The sequence below is a fragment of the Taudactylus pleione genome, unplaced genomic scaffold, assembly GCF_031769625.1.
Source record: "Taudactylus pleione unplaced genomic scaffold, aTauple2 ptg000229l, whole genome shotgun sequence".
NCBI lineage: Eukaryota > Metazoa > Chordata > Amphibia > Anura > Myobatrachidae > Taudactylus > Taudactylus pleione.
The window spans coordinates 1,202,659-1,225,180 of record NW_028284631.1 but is presented as its reverse complement, the minus strand read 5'-3'; the positions used below and the strand labels follow the sequence as shown (position 1 = coordinate 1,225,180).

The window sequence follows — 22,522 nt, the reverse complement described above, 5'->3', positions numbered from 1 at the left end:
AGTCTTTATTATTGCTACAATTCATTCTAACTAGAATGATATAATATAGATAATGCACCATTGTTCAAGAGCCCTGTCCTCCAATTAGCTTATTATTGACTTACAGTGTTGCAAGACTCTGCCCATTCTTGGGATCCCAAAATTTGATTGGCTGTTGGCTGTCTTTACTTCCAGAGACGAGAAGACCTTTGGTTGGGTGCCAATCAACACACTTCACGTCAGCGCCATGTCCTGAAGGTGAAACAGTTTTTATTTTTAACAGCTGTGGACTGACAAGTTTCCAGGAACTTAGTAACAGTGTGCAGTCAAACTAAAACGGTTATTTAAAGAAAATACAAATAAATAAATATTACACAATGTATTATAAAACAGATGGACTAGTGTCATATTGCAATACTGTATCCAATCGAATTCCACATTTTCATTATTTTAAACCACAAGTTCTCAAACTCGGTCCTCAGGACCCCAAACAGTGCATGTTTTGCAGGTCTCTTCACATAATTACTAGTGAAACTGTTAGCTGCACCTGTGGATCTTTTAAAAAATGTCAGTGACTAATGAATACACCTGTGCACCTGCTGGGTGATCTGCAAAAAGTGAACTGTGTGGTGTCCTGAGGACCGAGTTTGAGAACCACTGTTTTAGACTATTATCCTTAGGTTCTATATAACAGTGGTTCTCAAACTCGGTCCTCAGGACCCCACAGTTCACATTTTCTATGTCACCCAGCAGGAGCACAGATGTATTCATTACTCACTGACATTTTAGAAGATCCACAGATCAGACAGAGCTAATTATTTCACTTGTGATCCTGTGAGGAGACCTGGAAAACATGCACTGTTTGGGGTCCTGAGGACTGAGTTTGAGAACCTGTGTTCTATATTAATATAACTTACAATTAATTTAGGAATGGATATTTTACAGCATTAATCTTTGTGATAGTAGAGGTAATGCAAGTATTCATGATCTACAGTATTTCAAACGCTTTTCTTTTCACAATATTAAAAACTAAAAGTAATTGTGTATATATATTTTATGCCTGTTTGCTCTAGTACACTGTTTTCGTGTATTAGGCTTATTCATGAAAGCACATTATCTCAACAATGAACAGGCACATCCCATTTTCCTGTCTGCTACTAGAATAGCCAATTGCTGAGAGGGGACTGCCGCAGAGATTTCCCTAGACCAGTAGTGGGCAATAAGCGTCCCTCACCATACAGCCCAGCATGCCCTGCCGCAGTTTTAGCATGTCCTCATAGCAAAACTGTGGCAGGGCATACTGGGAGGTGAAGTCTTATGGTGCATACACACGGTCAGATTTGTCAGATGAACGATGGACGATTGAACGATTTTACCAACAATTTGAACGATTTCAGACAGTATTAAAATGAATGAAATCGTCAAAATCTGACTACAAACACAGACAATGTCAGATATCGTTATCTGACATGCGGGAACGCGCATCGTTCATCGTTGCAGGCCCACATGTCAGATTTTCTTTCAGATATGAACAATTTTTAAATAGTTATCGTTCATATCTGATAACAAATCTGACCGTGTGTATGCACCATTACAAATGCTGAAGGGCTGCTTTTTGGCCACCCCTGCCCTAAACTGTTGTTCTGCAGGTCATGATTTGCAATCAGAATTAAATTTATCCCCCATCTGTCCATGTCCCTCATGTTTTCTTTCTCCACCCTTAATATTCATAACATTTATTTCAATAAGAATGATTGAAGACATTTCTGGGTAAATAGGAAATGTATTTCTATTTTTCAGCAGAGTGATGATGGACAAGTATGAGATCAGGGTGTGAGTTGAAACCACTGCAGAACTAATTTTCCAGAATATACATCAGAATGCACTTAAATATCTTTTGATTTCAGTGTCACTAACAAGATACTACCAGATACGGCTGTTTTAATTAAAGCCAGTTGTACTTCGCTGAGATAAGGGGATTTTTGAACTTCCAGTTTAATCTTTTTCCAATTCGATGGAAGACACTGGAGACTTTGAATATAGTAGATATCATGAGGAGCCTGGACACTTAAATATTTAACTTTCAATTCAGGCTCCTCCCCCTCTATACACTGGCCAATTGTCACAGAGCTCTGTTTTTAACTAAGAAAGCCAATAGGACAGGTGCAGAAGAGGCAGGGGAAAGCAAAACGTACTGTAAAACCACACAACCAAAACTGTACAAAAACAGTAGAACTTAAATAGAGAACACCACTATAATGGAGTAAGTAGGAGGGCGCACACAGGCATCCGTGGAATTAGAGAAAAGGATTTAACGTATAAGTATATAAATCCAGTTTACTCTTATGGCAGAGGTTCCCAAACGCGGCCCTGGAGGCTCCCATGGATCTCTCTAAAAACCTGCACTGTTGGGGAGCTTTGAGGACCGCATTTGGGAAACTCCGTTTTATGAGAAAACTGTAGACTCTAGGGCTATCCCAAAGTTGTCCTTAAGCTAGTGCCCTGTGTAACATCCTGGACGCAAGGGTGTCAAAACAATAGAATTTAGCTAAAGTGTGCACTGCAGACCATGTTGCCACTTCGCAAAGCAGTTCAGCAGAATCACTATGATTCACCGCCCATGAAGCCCCAACGGATCTAGGCGAACAGACTGCCACATTTTCAGCTATAGGCTTGCTCCTAGCAATATAATCTTTTGTCTGTAATCCAATGAAAAATTGACTGATTGGCTGGTCAGTGCTGTATGTGAAAATCGAATAGAAAAAAAAGATGTAATCTGTACAATGCACTTCCCTGACCGCAACGAAAGACTGAGGAGAGTCCTTTTCATCCAGGTGGACATCATGTGGCAAAGCTGGAACCACAATTTCCTGATTAATATGTAAACAGGAAACTACTTTCGGCTGGAAAGAAGACAGTTTTTCATGAGGATCATGCTGTCTTGAGGACTAAGAAAGGAAAGCATCAGGAAACAGCTCAGAGCAGAAATATACTCTTTGCCCAGAAAGGGGAGAAGAAAAACGTTGCCTATGCGCTACAGATCCAGCAACTGCAAAGGTTTAAAATCGCAGTTGTTAAATTAAGGATTAAATTCAAATCCCAAAATGACTGTGTGAACTAAGGAGCCTCCATATGCAGCGCCTCACAGGAATGTTTCCACCGGCGGTAAGACTACTAATTTTCTTGGGGAACATAAAAAACAAATAGAGAATAGTTCCATCTTACCATCATAGCACCTATACAAAAAAAAAAAGCCTTTGGGTCTCTGATTCTGGAGTTGTACTTTCTCCACCTTGAGGTTCAGCCTGTATGGCATCCTATCAACATCCCGCAGGCCCCGCCTACTATCTGAAGATCTCCAGATAAAGGAACCAGAACCCTGGATGAAGATGTGTGTCCATGGTGGTTCAAATATGCCAGGCCGTAGGATTGTCAAACAGGAAGAAAGTATTGGACATGGGCCAGATCATAGAATACTGCTCTGAGTTCCAGTACATTTATTGAGGGTGGCTGCCCAATATCTCTGAAACATCCATTGGAGGGTCAGAACTCCTCAATCTTTGAGACTGGAATCCGTTGTAAGCAGATTGCAATCTCAGATGGTTGACAGCCTCTGATAAGGCTGTTGTAATTCAACCACCAAAGGAGAGTCTGCTGTACCCCGGATTACAGCATATGCACTGGTACCTCTACTGCCAGTGAGATTTGTTCCACTTCAAAAGAAGCTCTATATGAAACATCCTTGAGTGGAATTGGGCAAATTATGGGCCGTTTAAAATTAGAAGCGAAAAGCCGTTTTCCACGAAAAAGTATCGCCGATCGCGGCTTTTCGTGTGGCCAGAATTTATCTCCAAATTCAATTCCAACCAGTTTTCGCCTACGCTGAAAGTGAATGCAAAGATTCGCCTAAGAATAGCAGGAGAAAAGTAATGCAACACTTTTATTTTGAGGCGCAAATGTGGGGTAACCACCCAGAACCCTTGGGACAGCCCCCCAAAGGACAACTGTGTCAAAAAATCGGGGGGGGGGGGGGGGGGGGGGGGGGGAGATTTTAGGGGAGAGAACAGCACACCCCAAAAAAGTACTTTAATTTTAAGGGTGAAAAAGTACAAAGTGGGGTGACAAGCATAAAAACTAGCACTGTAGCCTTCTTAGGGGTCTGCAAGGGTGGGTCAGGTGTTTTTAGGATTGCAGGTGCACGCAACAGGTGCGTTTTCCACGTTTTTTTAAACTTCACTTTAGAGACATAAATATGGGAATCGGTAATACCGCCAGCCGCATGCGGAAGCCCGACAGCATTGGAAATCCCAATAGTCGATAGGTAAGTACTGACTAACCTAACCCTCTAACCCTCCTTAGGGGTGCCTAACCCTAACCTCCCCCCCTAAGTGCCTAACCCTAATCCCCCCTTCCCCGCTGCCTAAACCTAAGTCTCCCGGGGGGTGCCTAACTCTCCCTCCCCCTAGCCTAGCCCTAACCCTCCCGGGTGGTGTCTAACCCTAAGTCCCCCCGGGTGTCCTAAACCTAACCCTACCCCCCCCCCGCGGCTGTCCGCTCGCGGCGCCCGGCATCCCTTCGATCGGGATGCCGGACGCCGGTCTGCCGGCGTCGGGGAAATGTCAGGAGTCTACATCTAGACGCCCCGCATTTCACCTTCGCCATAATATGACAGTCGGGAAGCCAGCTACCGGTATCAAGGCAGCCGGCTTCCCGATTGTATACCAAAAATATGCTAGCACCCATTTTCAAATACCCCAAATTTGACTTGACTACTTATTTTCACCAAAAAATACTGCTTCATGCCAATATTCACTTTAACAAGAATGCAAATAACAAGGATTTTAAACAACTTCAGTACCCCAAACAGTTTTATTAGGGCTATTGGAACACTTCTACATTGATCCCCAATGTTAGTGCATCTTTTTTTTTTTTTTTTTGGGGGGGGGGGGGGGTGTTCAGACTGATTTCCCCTATTCGGACAGTACTTTCCGCCTGTTCTGCATTCACAGCTTGCCGTTTTCACCTGATTAGTAATTGAATAGGGTGAAAAGAGGAGACGTGCTCGATAAGTACTCTCGTCCAAAACGCGCGATGTAGGCGAAAAGTCGGGCAGGCAAAACTTTCTCGCCGATGCGAAAATAAATGAATACTGCCCTATATCTTCAAACAGAAGTGCACCAACATCAATATTCATCTAAACAGGGTCCTACCTGACTCTATGGGGATAGATTTTTTTGGACTGAAAGAAGAAAAAAGTAGAAAAAAAAAAATCTGCTACAGGATAAGATTGAAGTTAATTCACAATCTATCTATGCGATTCCAAAGTTTGTGTTTTCAATCAGACTTGAGTTGACAATACCTGGGAAAGCTATTTTGATTATAGGGTTTCCAGATAATGTTGACCTTCATTCTCGTAGTCCTAAGGAAGTAACCATGAACGCCATTAGTTTTGTAAATACCTTTGGTGTCACGGAGAGGGCAAAGTCTCATAGCTAAAAGTCTTGAGAATGGATAGCAAATCTGAGGAAGCTTTGGTGTCTCTCCCAGATGAAACAAGCAGGGAGATGTTTAAATTCTATCAACATTGTAATTATCCCTGCTACATAGTGTTAGTGACCTGAGTGACTCCAACTGGAAGCCCTCAACATGAAGATGGGTATTGACTGTTTAGAGGTCGAGGGTTTTTTGGTGGGGGGTAGAAGACCCAGCGGGAGAGAAAAAGTAGCCCTTTAAGACAACAATCTGAGGGACACAATCTGCCATCCACGGGGAGACCTATAGTGAAGAAATGCTTTGGCCATGGAACGAAGAGGTCTAAGATGTAGCCCCTGGTAATTATGGTCCTCACCCAAGTGTCCAAGGTTGTCTGAAACCACCAATCACTGTATGCAGATGGTCACCCACTATAGGTTGAGAACTTAACAAGTTTTAGGGCTAAATGTAATAGGTTGTGATCTTTAGATGCTGCAGGGATTTATGCGAGCCTCCCCATATTTTTAAAGTGACAATCATTTTAAAGGCTATACATCACTTTAAAAATATGGGGAGACTCACAATAATCCCCGCACCATCGAAAGATCACAACCTATTACATTTAGCCCATAGGCTTGTCAATAGCTGAGCACCTGGACAACATCCTACCCATATCTGGATACACAAGGCACTGATGAATGCCTACATGAAGTAGCTTGATTCCTTGCTGAGCCCAGGGGGCAAAAGATGATAAAGGTAGAAAATAACTTTTCTGCAGCTGAAGCAATATTATTTTGTAACTCTGGGCCAAACAGAACTTCACTTCAAAAAGAGTAGTATTTTCTAAAACTTTTATGGATTCAGCATCTACTTGCCCGAAGAGTAACCAAATGATACTTCGGACTGCAATAGTTGTGGTTAAAATCCTGACTGACACAAGACCTGTGTCAATGGTCACCATATCAAAATAAACAGCTGCTTCTCTAATATGCTCTACAGGGAGAACAACTCAAAAGTGTGGCTTATTGGATCAGAGGCCCCTGCTAATGATCAGCCTACCCCTCCACAGTTTTCTTCATCCATGCTGAAGTCAGAATAAGATGTAGCGGAGCTCCTGCAGCCATGAAAATTAAACTTCAGGATGGCCTCAAGATTGCTATCTGAAATTGGTAGAGGAATGGTTATAGTTTAAGGTAGATGGGCTATAGTAAAACACAACATGTCCTTTTTGCTGTTGGAAGGGGGGGGGGCAAAAGATGCCAGTTTCATGGAGACAATTTTTTTCCCTTAAATTAGGATGCACCTACATTTCACTTAACAAGAAACCATTTGCTTCCCAATTATTATAAAAGCTATTTAGAGTCTGAAGTCCAGTACCAAGTACCCTTTTCATGCCACCAGCTAGTCAATGGTACTGCAAGGGTCTTTCTCTCCCACTGAAGATTGCTTAGGGTCAGAGATTGGTGGAAATTTAGCTTTAACTGAGGAGACTTCAAATGCAGAATCCCCCCAGTCTGTGAATGCACTGGAAGTTGTCGCTTCTGAGCATGCACTATAAAGGCAGAGTCTAACAGCTGTTGAAGACACCTACACCAGCCCCTGTACCGAGTGAGTCAACCCCTGAAACCAAGGAGGATAGCCTTATACCAGGGACTATACCAGAACTAGTGGATGTTCCAGCAGAAGGAGAAACCAGATTCTGCTTTCTGTCTGACTAGACAGCATGAACATAGCCTGGGTTAAGGTTTATATTAACCCAGCTCACCCATGTCTGTTGAGGCAGCAGAAGGCAAACCAGGGCATTACCCCCATGCCTAACATAAGGCCCCACTTTTGGACAAGCCTCTCTTCCCTATTTAAAAAAAATTAAGGGACAAAGGAACAACAGGCAGGTGGTTTTGGAGCTCTGCAGCGGAATGGTATACTGCAGACAGACAATGCCGGATTGGGAACGCACTTAAAAGGAGTTAATAGGGAAACATCTCAATGAGTCCAACAGAACTAAAGCTGGGTACACACTGGAGCAATGGGCATTCTTTCCGACATCAGAACGAATGCCCTTGAACGTGGATTGCCCGTCCGCACTTGAACGAGTTAATGAACAACGGACAATCACTGTTCTGTCCTTCATTAACTTACTATAGGTCGCTAGCAATGTCGTCAGGTTTGATGTGCAGCAAATCAAACCTAGCAACCGTCAACAGCGACTGTCAAAGCATGCAATGTAGGAGATTTGTCATTACAAAACTTGCAAAATCAGCCCAACATCACTCCAGTGTACCCAGCTTAAGGGATACAGCCATTGATATGATTTCTATGACAGATGGCCAGGACACAGAAACAGAGGAGTCTCCGTTGAGTTTTATTTTAAAGCGCTCAGGCTCCTCATGATATCTGCTATACCCAGTCTCCCGTGTCCCCCACAGCAAGAAATATATGGTATCTAAATTAAATAGGCCCTACAGTGGTTCTTGGTTTACCCAAACTCCTGACTTGACCTAGATAGCACTATGTATTTTAATTTATTAGACTAACTATTTTGATCCTCAGAGAGCAGTCAATCGAAAAGATGGTATGTAAATAGTATAGGAGAGAAAATGAAGTGAAGACAATCTGCATAGACTGCACACTGATGTACAACTATACAAATGAGAGACACTTCTACCTTCACCTACTAGCTCCTACCACTTTCTCCAATAAAGCACATTTTTGTGTTTTGTTTCTTTAGATCTACTATGATGTCTATCAAGAAAATCTTCCATGAAGGAAAAAGTAAAAAACAAAACAGATTACTTTTAAACTTTATTTAAAAAAGTAACAAGTCTACATTGTGAAAAAAGTATAATGATAATCAACATTTTTTTTTTATCAGCCACATTTCCTTAAAACAAATGCAATGTAAACAAATTACAATAAATAACTTTTTTTTTATCAGTCAAAATTTCAGTTTTTAATCATACTGGAATCAAACAAAAAAAATAAATCACAAATCCTAGCATCCCAATCATATAATTTCAATGCAGAATGTTATTATCGGGAACCAATAGACTGTAGTAGTAGTAGATTGTAAAAAGAGTTTTGGTAGCCATCCTGCCTAGAACAAAACTACATTCTTTGATTTTTGGAAACTCTAGGTCATGCTCAACCAGTGAGGTGGAGTTATTGGTAAAGCAACACATATGCACCTACCTACACAACCACAGTAGCCGAACTGGTGACATGAGAAGATGCTGTATGTCTCAGCTGGCCCTTCTCTGCTTAATCACAGTGCTTACATAATGCATTACTAGCAGTGCCTCAGATAATTAGGGAAAAAGGGTACTAGGGACTGGTATAAGTTCCATCGGCGATGAGTGGTATGGAACCTGTCCATACTGTAGCAACATGTAGATTTTCTATGATCATTTGTACATTATCCAGACAAATACTCATGGCACCGGAACTTCAAAATAAGCACAGTATGTTGCACGTGAAGCTTCCATGCCTTTTTTCCCCCTAATATAATATGTTTGAGTATTATTACTAACATTTGTGGGGCAATGTAACTTATAATGGATGTAAGCTTAGGGAGTAGAGTAGGAAGCCCAAATAGGATTAATCGGTCTTAGAGCCCCACTTGATCTTAGGGTCTGATTCACTACAGATCGCATCTGCGATTATGCACGCAGACTGCCGATTGTTGCGTACTGAGCATGCATCACAGTGCGCGAAGGCACCACTGCGATCGCAGAGATCACGCAGACCCATTGCAGAGTGATTGACAGTGAGTGTTTGGGGGTGTTGATACTTCAGCGCAACGCAGGTGTGACAGTGCGTTTGAACACAGTTTCAGGGGCGTGCATAGATTATCCATTGCGATGACATACGCAGCTTGAGCTCTCACTGCGTACCGGAGGGTTAGCAATTTCTGAGTAAGGTCTGTCCTTGTGTAATTGTGCGTGAGGCTCCGATTGTACTAGATGTTACTAATGGTTTCGCAGGCTTGCAAGGTATTACAAATGTAAGGGGAAGTGGGCGCCTTTATGTTGGGCTGTGAAGGCATAGCAATCGCAATCATATTTTCGCAGCAGGACTGCATGCGTAATCAGCAGCTGCGATCCGTAATGAATTGTGCCCTTGGGGCCTGATTCAGACCAGCTCGGGAGCGCTATGCGCTCACAAGCGGGTCGATGGTGGCCCAGTGCGCATGACGGAGCCGGCTCCGTCGTGTGCATGCGCGAGACCCGGATAGCGACGGGTCTCGTACCAAAGGGGGCGTGCTGTCGATGTTGAGTGACAGCACGCCCCCTTTGGTGGGCGGGCCGGGGGCGTGGCTACCCAGACGGAGGTGCTCCCATGGGAACGCCTACCGTCTGGGGCCAGCCCCACTGACATCACAAGTGATGTCAGTGGGAGTGCTTTCGGCTCTGTTAGAGCCGAAAGCACTCTTGGGCTTGCAGCAACGAGACCCTACCACAAGGGTTTCGTCGCAAGCCCGATGGTCTTGACTATCGCGACCATCTTCCTGGCCGCTCACTATAGCTGTGGGTGGTCACCCACAGCTATGTGAGCGGCCTGGAGGTCGCTGTAAAAAAACAGAAGACCCGCCCTGATTCAGAGCGAACGCTCTGTCAGAGCGTCCGGCTCTGAATCAGGCCCTTAGTCCAGCTCTGTTGAGCCGAAGAGCATTACAATAAACTAATGAAATGTGTAATTCAAAGACTGTAAATACATCTACTTGTAACATTAGTTACAAGTAGATGTATTTAAAAAATTAAGCTTCAAGTTAAAACTAACTATCCAAAAGTTTTATTGTAGAGTTATCCTTTAAAAAGAATTCTTACACTCATTATGTAAAACAAAAGCATACCTCGTAATATTCTCTCCTCATGGCAACGAAGGAAGTCCCAGATTCTAACCGTGCCGTCATCTGAACAGGTGGCAAATTTATTATCCGTAGGAGAGAAACTGTTACATGGAAACAAGCATCATGGGAAAAATGTCAGATATACAAACAGTATTAAGTACTCTCCAAAAAAAATGGCATTACCACATAAGATATCTTACTGGTTTGTATATTTTTTCCTGCAAGTCTAGTGCCTTAAGCCTATGTTAAACTGTAAACTGTCCATTTCCCAAGTATGTTTTTTCTCATTCAAGACAGCATAGTGTAACTAAATTACTGTAGGCTGGCAAAGTAGGTCCAAAGAGAACATAGTTTCTGGGCCATGAAATGGATCTGGAAAACCAACCTGCACATAGCTTTGCAAATTTATAAGACAATGGCATTATGTCCAACATCCTACCACTTTACAAACATATAATACAGTTTTATTCTGCTGCGCTGCTTGGTCTAGCTTCAAGTTTTGACATTATAAATAAACCTAACAGGGACACTAGGACTATATTAACATTAGTTTGTATGCTTGACAATTTTTTTTAATACATTGGCATAGAAAAGACGCAGGTGGCCTATGATCAGTAATTAATTTGGGTTGGGTATGCAATCCCGGCACCGATAATGCTGGCGGTCAGAATCCAGACATACAGCATGCGGGTAAGTATTATAACCTTTCCCCTAACCCACCGCTCCCACCTCTGCAACCTATCCCTAACCCCCCACAGCCCAATCCTCACCTTTTGCATCTTAACCCTAAATGTCCCCCTAATTCTGGAGCTGGGATTCTAACTGCTGTTGGGATTCCAGAGCTGGGATTCTGACCTCGCCGGCACAGTGTGCCCCAGGATGCAGACTATATCCCTGCAGTTTTACCCTCTGTACTCATGTATTGCTATCCATCGCTAATGTCTCTCCATATTGTCCAATAGAAGTGGGGACTAGCTGTTACTCTTAAATCTTCTTGTGGTATATTGTCCTTTCTGTTAAATGCAGTTTAAGTAGACCTCCACGTATTCTACTCACTGTACTAAATGCTGGATAGACAACCAATATAGCTTATTCTATTTTGGTACATCCAATAGTTAGAGAAAATGATCAACAGATTCTGCCAAGGTTTACGTTAATCTAGGTTCGTTGTAAGCAGGAAATTCAGGAAAAAAAGTATGATACACAAGTAGTGTATCTGATTAATAGTAAGAGAGACCAGTCCAAAGCAGTTTTTTAAAAATGTAAATAAATTCTGAATGAATGGAACAGATGCTTACTAGGCGAGTACTAAATGTGAGGGACTGAAACATGGAGGGCTCTCATAGTTTTGATACCAAAATAAAACCTGCGAGATTCCCTTTGTGTGATCTGGTCATAAACTCCACCACAGACTACTTTGTAGGTCCCAAAATATAAAAACATTATTGCAATTTATGTGAGTCTGATTAAAGGAAAAACAAGAGATTTTGGAGAAACTAGGACACCTGGGAGCACCCATTATCGCGATTGCTGTGTCCCAAAAGCACCGGGTTTAGCTGTGTAAAGTGGCTAATCCCATCTAAATGGAAAGGTTAGGGCACCCAAAACATGGACATTTTGTACATCTCTGCTCGCCACTTCAGGAGACTGCAAGCAGAAACTTCAGCGGCGGCGGCTCTCGTGCCCAAACAGAGCAACATTTGAAATGTTCCATCAGACGCTCATTAGGCAAAGTGCACAAAAAAATAAACAATTCCATTCCCCCCTAAATATCTGAATGTCTAGAGGACAAGATTGAGATTTAAATTTGTTCAACAGGAAAATGTTTAGACTATGTAGAGATAAAGATAAAAGAAAATAAAAAGTTAAAATCTGTCGAGAATAAACACAGGTCTATCAAGACAATTGGTGCCAATATGGGCTAAGCAACTGTATATTGCTGCAATGCATGAGAGAAAAAGGAGAACACCACCAAATAATGATCCACTGTGTAGCCATCTTAAATGATCAATCTGTTACTTGTGCAATCTAGATGGCCAAGGTACTGCTTAATTAAATGTATATAGAATGGACATTATATATAATCATGTGCATTGGTTTACTTTAAATAAATAAAAAATAACCATGCCCTCAAAGGCTAGTGTTTAATTGTGCTTTTTCCCAATAGACTGGCCAGTACAAATAGCAGTTCACTAGGGCATGTGTCAGATTTGATCAACTTGGCATCTAGGCGTTCTCCCCAGGGCCTTTTTCAGAGACGCACTGCCTGAAATTGTTCCCACACCGCTCAGCTTACATCAGGGACCCAAGGCTGGCCCCAGACTTACACAAAACTCAGATTGTGTGCTGGCGCCATGAGCAACAGAAATGGCCGCCCCCACCGGAAGAAGGATCCCGGCCAAACCCCCCCTTACCTTCCACAAGTCCACACAGTCTCGACTCCAGCCCACCTCATACTGAAGGCAAGCACTGCAGACAGTCTCCCCTTCTCCTTCCCAGAGCCCACCAAAACAGTAATGATGTCCTGCAGCTGCTTATCTCCTGCTCCTGTGAGCTCTCACTCAAATCCCATTCCTCCCCCCTATGGTAGGTACCATGCACATAAAGGAAAACTAGTGCCATCAGTCCTTAGGGTAACACTTCCACTGCGATTTAGTCTTTTAAATACATCTGTAAACTGATATGACACTAAAGGCTAACATTTGTAGAGTCACCATACTTTCCTTGTGTTTCGTTGTTTTTTTTTTAATTCAATAAATATTTTATTGATTTTTTAGAAACAATTACAAACAAAATTGAAATAACATTGCTGAATTGTTGTAAAAACAGTATATTGACATTTGTTAATCCACAATAAATTTATATATCCTTTTTTCAAAGAGGACATGGACATGGTCTCATATTTTATAGTTTAAACTTCCAATCAATCAAGTCTCAAATACATGTGTCGTTGGAATCATAGTTAAACATCATACATAGAAAAAAAAATATTATATCGGACATTTGGCAGTTATCATCAGGACTCAGTAAGCAATCACTAATTACCGACAGTCCTCAATTGGCACGGTGAGCATATGACGATTCAAGCCATCTAGACCATATTTTAGAGTATTTTTTTTCCGATTTCCTGGCTATATATATATACATATTTTTCGTGTGAAACTACTTTGTTTACCAACGATAGACACATATTAATGTTCGGGCCATGAGGTGCCATCCATTCCCTCGCTTTACACACTTTAGCGAGCATGCACATATTGTTTACAAAATAATTTAGGGTATTTACCAATAGAATCATCCTCAATGTTGGCTAAAACACAGAATACCGGAGTGAGGACATCCCGTGGCACACCCGTATCTGATATAATGCAACATACTTCTTGCCAAAAAGTGTTTATCTTTGGACATTGCCATATAAGGTGCCAAACATTTCCCTCTGTTGAGCTACATTTGGGACATTGCGTGTTTGCCCTACCCCCAATTGCATATAACCTAGTAGGTGTCATATATACTCTGAAGTATAAACAGTTGTATTTGTTGAAATCTAGTGGATACTGTGGCACTGCGTGGACTGGCCATGGCTATTTGCCATGCCTCATCCGAGAGTGCACCAACATCATTTACCCATTTTTGTCTAACATGCGCTAGGTCCGAATCATGATGCCCTTCTAATAGTTTATTATATAAAATAGAAATCAGGTGGCGAGAACCTATGGACATCATCGTTATTTTAAGTGGCGAGTCACGAAGAAACAGGGGAGCCCTTCCGAATTGAGCATTAAGGGCATGCCTGAGTTGAAGGAATCTATAAAAGTATTCCCCAGGGACTTTAAACTCATCTTGAAGTTGCTGAAAAGATTTCAGATATCCTTCTCTATACAATTGCCCAATAGAGGTCATTACCCATTTTCCCCATATTTCCCCAACTTGCAACTAAGAGAGCTCAGTAAGCTTCCTCGTGTGCGCTAACGGGGTATCTGGATCTAATCCCTCCACCTTTAAAATCCACGAGGCCAATCTCCAAATCATTACAGCTTGTTTAAACAGTGGGATTTTGGCAATCATCAAACTATCACTAAGGAGCAGTTGAACTGGAGACAAACCCATGCCGCTCCCCGCCATAATATATTTAATCATTGAATCTGCCTGTAATACTTGGAACCACTCCCATAAATGTGCCAGTTGCGTGGCATAATAGTATAGTTTGAATGAGGGCAATGCCAGACCACCTGACTCTCTGCGTCTGGTCAATGTGTCAGTTTTGATTCGAACTCTCCCACTAGACCAAATTAAAGAGGAAAGCAGGCCATCAATCTGTTTAAATATTCGCTGTGGAATATATATTGGGGAATGATGTAGACCATACAGCAGTTTGGGTTGCAGGACCATTTTTACTATGTTAACCCGGCCTGTCATAGTGAGTGGTAGTTTGCCCCAAACAGAGATTCGAGTTTTAATAAACTCAAGTTGGGGGTTGATATTAAGGGGCAGATACCGCGAGGGATCTTTTGAAATCTAGATCCCAAGGTATTTAAAAGAATCTACCCATTGTAACGAAAAACGCATCAGTGGATCGGCTGGACCAGGACCTACAAATGGAAGTACGTAAGACTTGTCCCAGTGTACACATAAACCAGAGTATCTACCGAATGTATCTACAATACTTAAAACATGCGGCATGGAAACTGTGTATTTTGAAATGAACAATAAAATATCATCTGCGTATAACGCAATTTTATCTATTTTAGTTCCCACGGTAAGTCCAGGTATATGAGGACAGGCTCTAATCTTGCACGCCAAGGGTTCAATGGCAAGGGCGAACAAGACAGGAGATGGGACAGCCTTGCCTAGTACCCCGGAATAGTGGAAACTGGGAGGAGACAAATCCATTTACCGCAACTCTTGCAATTTAACCCATCTTATATATCCCGGACCAATTCCAAATCTCTCCAGCGTTTCCCATATGTATTCCCACTCCACTGAGCCAAATGCCTTAGCGGCGTCAAGAGACATTATGACAGATGCTGAGTCGCCCTCTTGGGGCATTTGCAAATGGGTAAACAGGTGTCTGAGATTAATGGCAGTTGATTTGCCAGGCATGAAGCCTGTTTGATCTGGGTGAACCAGTTGTAATATAACTTGGTTAATTCTGGTAGTTAGAATTTTTGCTATTATCTTTACATCAGTGGGTAGTAATGATATGGGTCTGTACGAATCGTTACATGAGGCGTCCTCTTTCCTTGTGTTTCTACTTTTTTCTTTTACAGTATTTTATATTAATTTTTAATTATTATTAATTCAGTGTTACTTGTTACATAGCTGTGTGTCTGCTCGTACAGACCATGGGACCATAAGTATTTTGGATATCGGAATATTCCGTATTTTGGAAAATGTGCATACCATAATGATATCTTGGGAATGGGACCCAAGTCTAAACAGAGAATGTATTTATGTTTTATTAACACCTTATACACACAGCCTGCAGGTAATCTTATACATTATTTTAATAATGTTGTGCATCAAAGTTTGTGTACATATATGAATTAATTTAGGTTTCATATACACCTTCTACATATAGGATGAAGGTAATTTTATACAATATTTTTAATAGTGTTCCTTACAAAGTTTGTGTTCATTGAACCATCAGAAAGCAAAAAGGTGTCTATCTCAGTAGTGCTCCAAAAAAATTCCATATTTTGGAATATATGGATATGGGAGACTCAACCTGTACCACAATTTGGGAGTACCCGCCCCTGCAGGCATTCCAACATTACTACTTCTCCAATGGATAAATTTACTAAGCATTGGTTTTCAAAACAGGATGTCTTTTGGTGGTTTTTACAGTAAATTTTAGGTTTTTGTTTGTAAATTGCTAAGGCAAAGTTAGAGAGAAATAATAGACTTACCTAGATAACTCATTTTCTTTGAGGTCCGTAGGGTCCACAGGGATACCATGGGGATATTATGGTTGGAGACCAGAAACCAAACAGTTAAAGCTACAGCTCCCAGGATGCCCCGGGTTCTCCTCCATATATACCACACACCTAGCCATAGGACTTTAGTATAGTTAACAAGCCTCAAGGCAGGAGAAGGAAAGAGGAGAAGAACGAACAATGGTACATCAGAAAGACTCTTACACAAAATGAGGGAATCTGTGCCTGAAAGAAAAAATTTACCAATGCAGCCAGGTGAGTCAGGGTGGGTGCCCTGTGGACCTCAAAGAAAATGAGTTATCTAGGTAAGTACCATAACTAAATTTTCTTCTTTGGGGTCCATAGGGATCCAAAGGGAAACCATGGGGGATGTCCTAAAGCAGTTCCCCTAGGGTGGAGGACGCTCCTGAGCAGAAAGGAGAACTCGTCGCCCAAAGGAAGCTAAAGTATCAAAGGCATAAAACCTAAGAAAAGTGTGGACAGAAGACCACGTGGCTGCCTTGCACAATTGTTCAGCAGAGGCACCACGACTAAATGCCCACGATGGCCATACAGACAGAGTAGAATGTGCTGCCACCGTGCTTGGGACAGGGAGATCAGCCTGTGAGTACACCTGAGAGATAGTCATCCCTAGCCATCTCGCCAGAGTCTGCTTATTAGCTAGCTATCCTCGTTTGTGAAAAACCATAGAATACAAAAAGAGCATCTGATTTTCTAACAGAGTTTGTGCACTCCACATAGATATGGAGAGCACGAACTACATCCAAGGAGGCTTTACCTACAAAAAGATCTGGAGCCTGAAAAGTTGGAACTACAATTTCTTCATTTACATGAAAACGGGACACTACCTTAGGAAGGTAACTCTCCTTTGTACTAAGAACAGCTTTATCCTGGTGAAAAATAAAAAATGGAGAGCAACAAGAAAGTGCTGCCAAATCAGAGACTCTACGAGCAGAAGAGATAGCAAGAAGAAAAAGTGTCTTCGCTGTCAACCACTTCAAATCTACTGAGTAGAGGTTCAAACGGGTAAGCTTGCAGCCCCTTAAGAACCAAAAGACAAATCCCACGGTGCTAGCGGTGGAACAAAAGGAGGCTAAACTCGCAGAACTGCTTGGAAAAAAATTCTAAACATCTGGTAATGAGGCAATCTTCCTCTGAAACCAGAAACCTGCACTCTCAAAGTAGCAAGGCAGAGACTACGGTCTAAACCCGCCTGGAGAAAAGCCAATATGCTGAAAATCCTAAACACCTTAGGATCATACTTTCTGTTGGAACACCATTGGCCAAAGAATGCCAAACTCTGTAAAGATGCAGACACAGGCAGGCTTCCGTGCCCTCAGCATCATTTGAATTACAACATTGAAAAAACCTTTGCTTTTAGGATGGAAGATTCAAGAGCCACAAGGTAAGTCTGGATGCCGGTAGGGGCCCTGGGTTAGCATATCCTGCCATAGAGGAACAGAATACAGACTGTTTATTGACAACCAATGACGTCTAGGCCAAGCCAGAGCCACTAGTATTACTGTTCACGTCTTCCTGCTTGAATTTCCTGAGAACTCTTGGAAGGAGGGAGATCAGAGGAAATAAGATACGCCAGCTTGAAGTCCCATCTTACTGCCAGTGCGTACACAAAAGGCTGATGATGAGTCTCTGGACCTGGACCCGTACCTGGGGACCTTGTGGTTGTGACGTGATGCCATGAGATCTATCTCTGGCAGACACCATTTGTCTACCAGGAGTTGAAAACACTCCCGGATGGAGAGACCACTCTCCGGTGTGTATGTCCTGGCGACTTAGGAAGTCTGCTTCCCAACTGAGTACTCCCAGTATGAATATTGCAGAGATAGCCGGAAGATGATGTTCTGCCCAAATCAGAACCTGTGTCACTTCTTTCATGGCTGCGTAACTTCTCCCTGATGATTAAGGTAGGCCACTGTTGTCGCATTGTCGGACTGGATCTGGACCGGCTTGCCCTGGAGCAGGTCCTGTGCCATGACAAGTGCTTAGTATACTGCTCGCAGTTCCCGAATGTTTATTGGCAGATGATTTGTCCATTTTCCCAGAAAGGTGTAATGACCTGTCCCTGACCCCCATCTGCGAAGACTGGCGTCTGTGATGAGCAGCACCCAATTTTTTTTTTGTTCAGATGATCCTTTCTCAGCCACCACAGGAAGGAGTGACAGACCTCTGGAGTAAGAAGGATCCTCTGAGACGTGATTTGATGATACTGTCCATTCCACTTGGAGAGGATCAATATTTGCAGAGGCCTGGAATGGAACGGAGCATACCCCACCATGTTGAATGTGGATACCATTGATCCCAGGACCTGCACTGCTAGCAGGATACCCTTCACTTTTGAAGCAGCTTGCGTATTCGTAAAGATAGTGCCACAATCTTGTCCTCTGTCAGAAATACAGTCTGTGCCTGAGGATCCAGAAGAGCTCCCATATGTACCATCTGCTGTGTTGGAGAAAGTGATGATTTCTTCTAATTGATGATCCAGCCCTGCTTTTGTAAGCAGGCTATGGTCAGTTGACGATGATTTTGCAAAACAAATGGAGTCTGCCATTATCAGAAGGTCGTCCAGATATGGCAAAATTCTGACTCCCTGTTGCCTGAGATAGGTCGTCATGACTGCCATTATTTTGGGAAATACCCCGGGAGCCGTAGATAGGCCAAAGGGTAGAGCCTGAAATTGGTAAATGTTGCTGAAGGACAGTAAACCGTAAAAATTGCTGGTGAGATGGTATAATAGGAACATGCAAATATGCACCCTGCATGTTCAGGGAAACCATGTAATCCCCCAGCTCCATTGCCAAAATAATTGACCGGAGAGTTGCCATACAAAACTTGGGTACATGGATAAACCTGTTGAAGGTTTTTAGATTTAGTATAGAGAAATAAGTCCCATTCGGTTATTTCTGTTTCTGAAATATATTGGAATAAGAACCCCTCCCTGTTGCAAAACAGGAACCGGGACTATTACCCCTGCCTACAGCATGGAGTATATAGCTTCCTGAAAAGCCAAGGCACTGTCTATAAACTTCTGGGGAGGATGCTCCTGAAAGTGAGGACATACCCCTGAGAGACCACTTCTTGGACCCAGGCATCTGTTCTTGTTTGACGCCAACAGAAGTCAGCCTCCCACCCTGGGGTTCCCCCAGGAGGAGGCCCGCCCTATCAGGCAGAGGGTTTGTTCTCCGGCTTAGAAGCTGGACGTCTTGCCAGGCCAGACCTCTTAGTTTGTCGCCTTGATATTTTGCGAAAACTAGACGTCTTAGAGGAAGACTGTTCCCTTGCTCGTCCCTGAGAACCGAAGGATCTAAAAGAAGCCTGCCTAGACTTCATAGTTGCCGTAGATGGCAGACCTGCTGATTTTGAAGCCACCAGAGTAGCTATTATTTTATCCAACTCTGCTCCAAAAAGTACTTTTCTATAGAAAGGTAAAACTTCCAACACCTACTATGATCCTGTATCAGCTTTCCAGGATCTTAACCAAAGGGCCCTGCGTGCCACTATTGAAGCTGCTGATGCTCTAGAAGCTAACATTCCAGCATCTACAGCAGCTCCTCCCAGATAGAAAGCCGCTTCCCGTATATGGAAGATATACATCATCTGTTCTATGGTAGCATTTGGTAAAGAATTTTCCAATGCTCCCATCCATTCTTTAACCGCTCTGGCTGCCCAGGCACCAAGCCATAGCTGGACGAATAACAGCTCCAGATGATTAAAAAATTGTTTTAAGACACGCTTCAATCTTTTTATCCGTGAAATCCTTCAGGAAAGATGCTGACAGAATAGGCAATGTAGCATATTTGATTAAATACGTCACATGAGCATCCACAGTAGGAGGTACCTCCCACTTAGTACATACAGAAGTCGGGAAAGGATACAACGCTGTTATTCTCTTATTCACATAAAAATGTTTGTCAGGGTTACCCCATGCCTCATCAATAAGCTCAGTGAGCTGTTCAGATTCAGGGAACTCCATTTTGACCACCTTCCAGTGGTACTGAAACACTGGAGCCTTCATACTATGAGCTGGTTCATCATCCTGAATATCTAGGATTGATTTAACCGCTTTCACCAAAGAAGGAACATCCACTGCGGACGGATGGTCCTCCTCCCCACAGCTAGACCCTGGAGAGGAACCTTGCACAGTATCTGATTCCTCTGATGATGCGTCTGAATCCATATGTTGAGCAGATTCACAAAAAGCTAACTTGCGCTTAGGCACCTTAGTAACTACTGGTCTGCTATCAACATTAAATGGTGCCATACTCTGACTAGAATGGCCATAAACATCCTTCCAGGAAGGATGCATAGGTGCAAACATAGCATACTGTGGACACCCCTTCCAAGGAGGCATTGTGGGAGCAGCCATACGATCCACTACCTGCTTCATTACCTGGGACAAAGAGGAAACCCAAGATGGCTGCTGTTCAGAGTCAGGTAAAGTGGACTGGTGAGGTGGCTCTTTATAACAGACAACACAAAAACAATCCTTTACGTCCTGAGGGGACAGATGGGCCATACATGATTTACATGAAACCACAGGTGGCTCCCTCTCCTGTTTCCCTTTATCTTTTGACATGGTCAATAAAGGCAATAATTACAATGTTATGTGACAGCCTTCACAAAATCTTAAATTAATGACGTACTCCGAAGAAACCTCCACCCCAAAAGGATGGAGAGAAAAAGAACAGTAATAGTTATAATTGACAAACAGAAATAAAAGACAGTGTCAATACAGCAGCTAGCAAACAGTCACATACAATGCATATGTAATATAATTACAATCGACTCTAAATCAACTACACAAGCACAAAGGAATGGTAGGATATAGAGCACTATATACCTTAACCAAGGGAGAGGTATACAAGGAGACTGACCCACACCCTCCTAAGACCAACAGCTACAGGGTGCACTGAGCGTGGACCGCAAGTGTCTCATATACACATGGAGGGTAGGCAGAGCAACCCAGAGGCACAAAACCTATTGAATTACTGCATCTGGGTCAAAGCTGTCGGGGGAGCGCCTACCTCCCCTAAGCTGCGTTAACCAGCCGGGTAGGCTGGCCTCGTGGCAGAAGAGTCTGCTGCCTATCCCTGGCGTCATACTATAAGGGCCCGGTGGTGTAGTGAGGACGCAGAAAATCCCGGGCCCTGACAGCAGCGGCTTCTGATGAGTCTAACACCACAAGGACTGCCACGCGCGATACCCCGTAAGCGAGGAATCACCTTACCTGACATCACCGTGCATCCAGTTGCAGTCCGGGTCGCAGCATTGCTGCTAGCAAGCTCAGCCGCGATCCACCGAAATCACCAGCACAGTTACTGATGTTGCAGCCCGGCGGCGGTAGATGGAGTCGCATTATCTGCATCTTAATACAGACGCTGAGTACTGCTGACTCAAACATAAGAAAAACAAAAATAAAACCTAAAATAAAAGCTTAGGCCTGCCAGAGAAGTCCTGTTACAAAGGTGCGTCTTGATCCTGCAGCACCAAACGAACAACTGAAGTCCTATGGCTAGGGGCGGGGTATATATGGAGGAGGAGGACCCGGAGTATCCTGGGACCTGAAGCTTTAACTGGTGCCTGATGTCCAACCATAATATCCCCATGGTATCACTGAGGATCCCTATGGACCTTGAAGAAGAAACTGCTGGTAAACAACCAGTTCAGAAGACGCCACTAAAACCCATTGCAGTTTCAATTATTTATTTATTTTACATGTGAAGCATGGAAACCACCAAATTTATGAGCTCCCTGGCCAATCATGTATTAAATAAAAGATGCAAAATTATTTTATTAAGGACAATATATTATTATTATTATTATTATACTAGGGGAGAAAATAAATGTTTAATTTTATTGAGAGCAATATTAATTATATCAAAGGGGCAACATTGTTAAATGGAATAAAAAAAAAAAGATGTTTAAGACAGGAGCAACAATTTATTGCTTTATAATGTGAGCACCATTTAAACCTTTATAGCCAAAAAAAGAATCAGTGGTACCCCTTACATAAAAGAAAAAAAAAAAAAAATCGACAGAAACAATTACCCCTTCAATATAATAAATATTTCTCGCAATCAAATTAAACATTTAAGACAATTATTAATATTAATGTTATTTCCTCACCTTCTGATTGGCTGGATAAATGCGTTTTCTCTCTAATGGTTCCAACCCCAAAGTTGGCCGATTGGCCATTAGGCAATGTTGCTAGTTTGAGAATGGCTGTCTGTGCTGTTGAATAGCAAATAGTAAATCCAGCCGTTTGGAAATCAAA

General features: G+C 42.6%; 1 protein-coding gene across 4 annotated transcripts in view; it reads right to left on the bottom strand.

Annotated features, from left to right (window-relative positions):
• WDR33 (WD repeat domain 33) overlaps window positions 1-22,522 on the bottom strand; it is a 131,422-nt gene that overhangs the window by 33,062 nt on the left and 75,838 nt on the right. For all 4 annotated transcript variants that reach the window (XM_088479202.1, XM_088479205.1, XM_088479203.1 and 1 more), the window contains exons 7-8: window positions 10,301-10,398; window positions 105-231 (exon numbers count right to left, since the gene is read on the bottom strand). In XM_088479202.1, coding sequence (XP_088335328.1) covers window positions 105-231; window positions 10,301-10,398 — 225 coding nt within the window. The remainder of the gene's footprint in view (window positions 1-104; window positions 232-10,300; window positions 10,399-22,522) is intronic.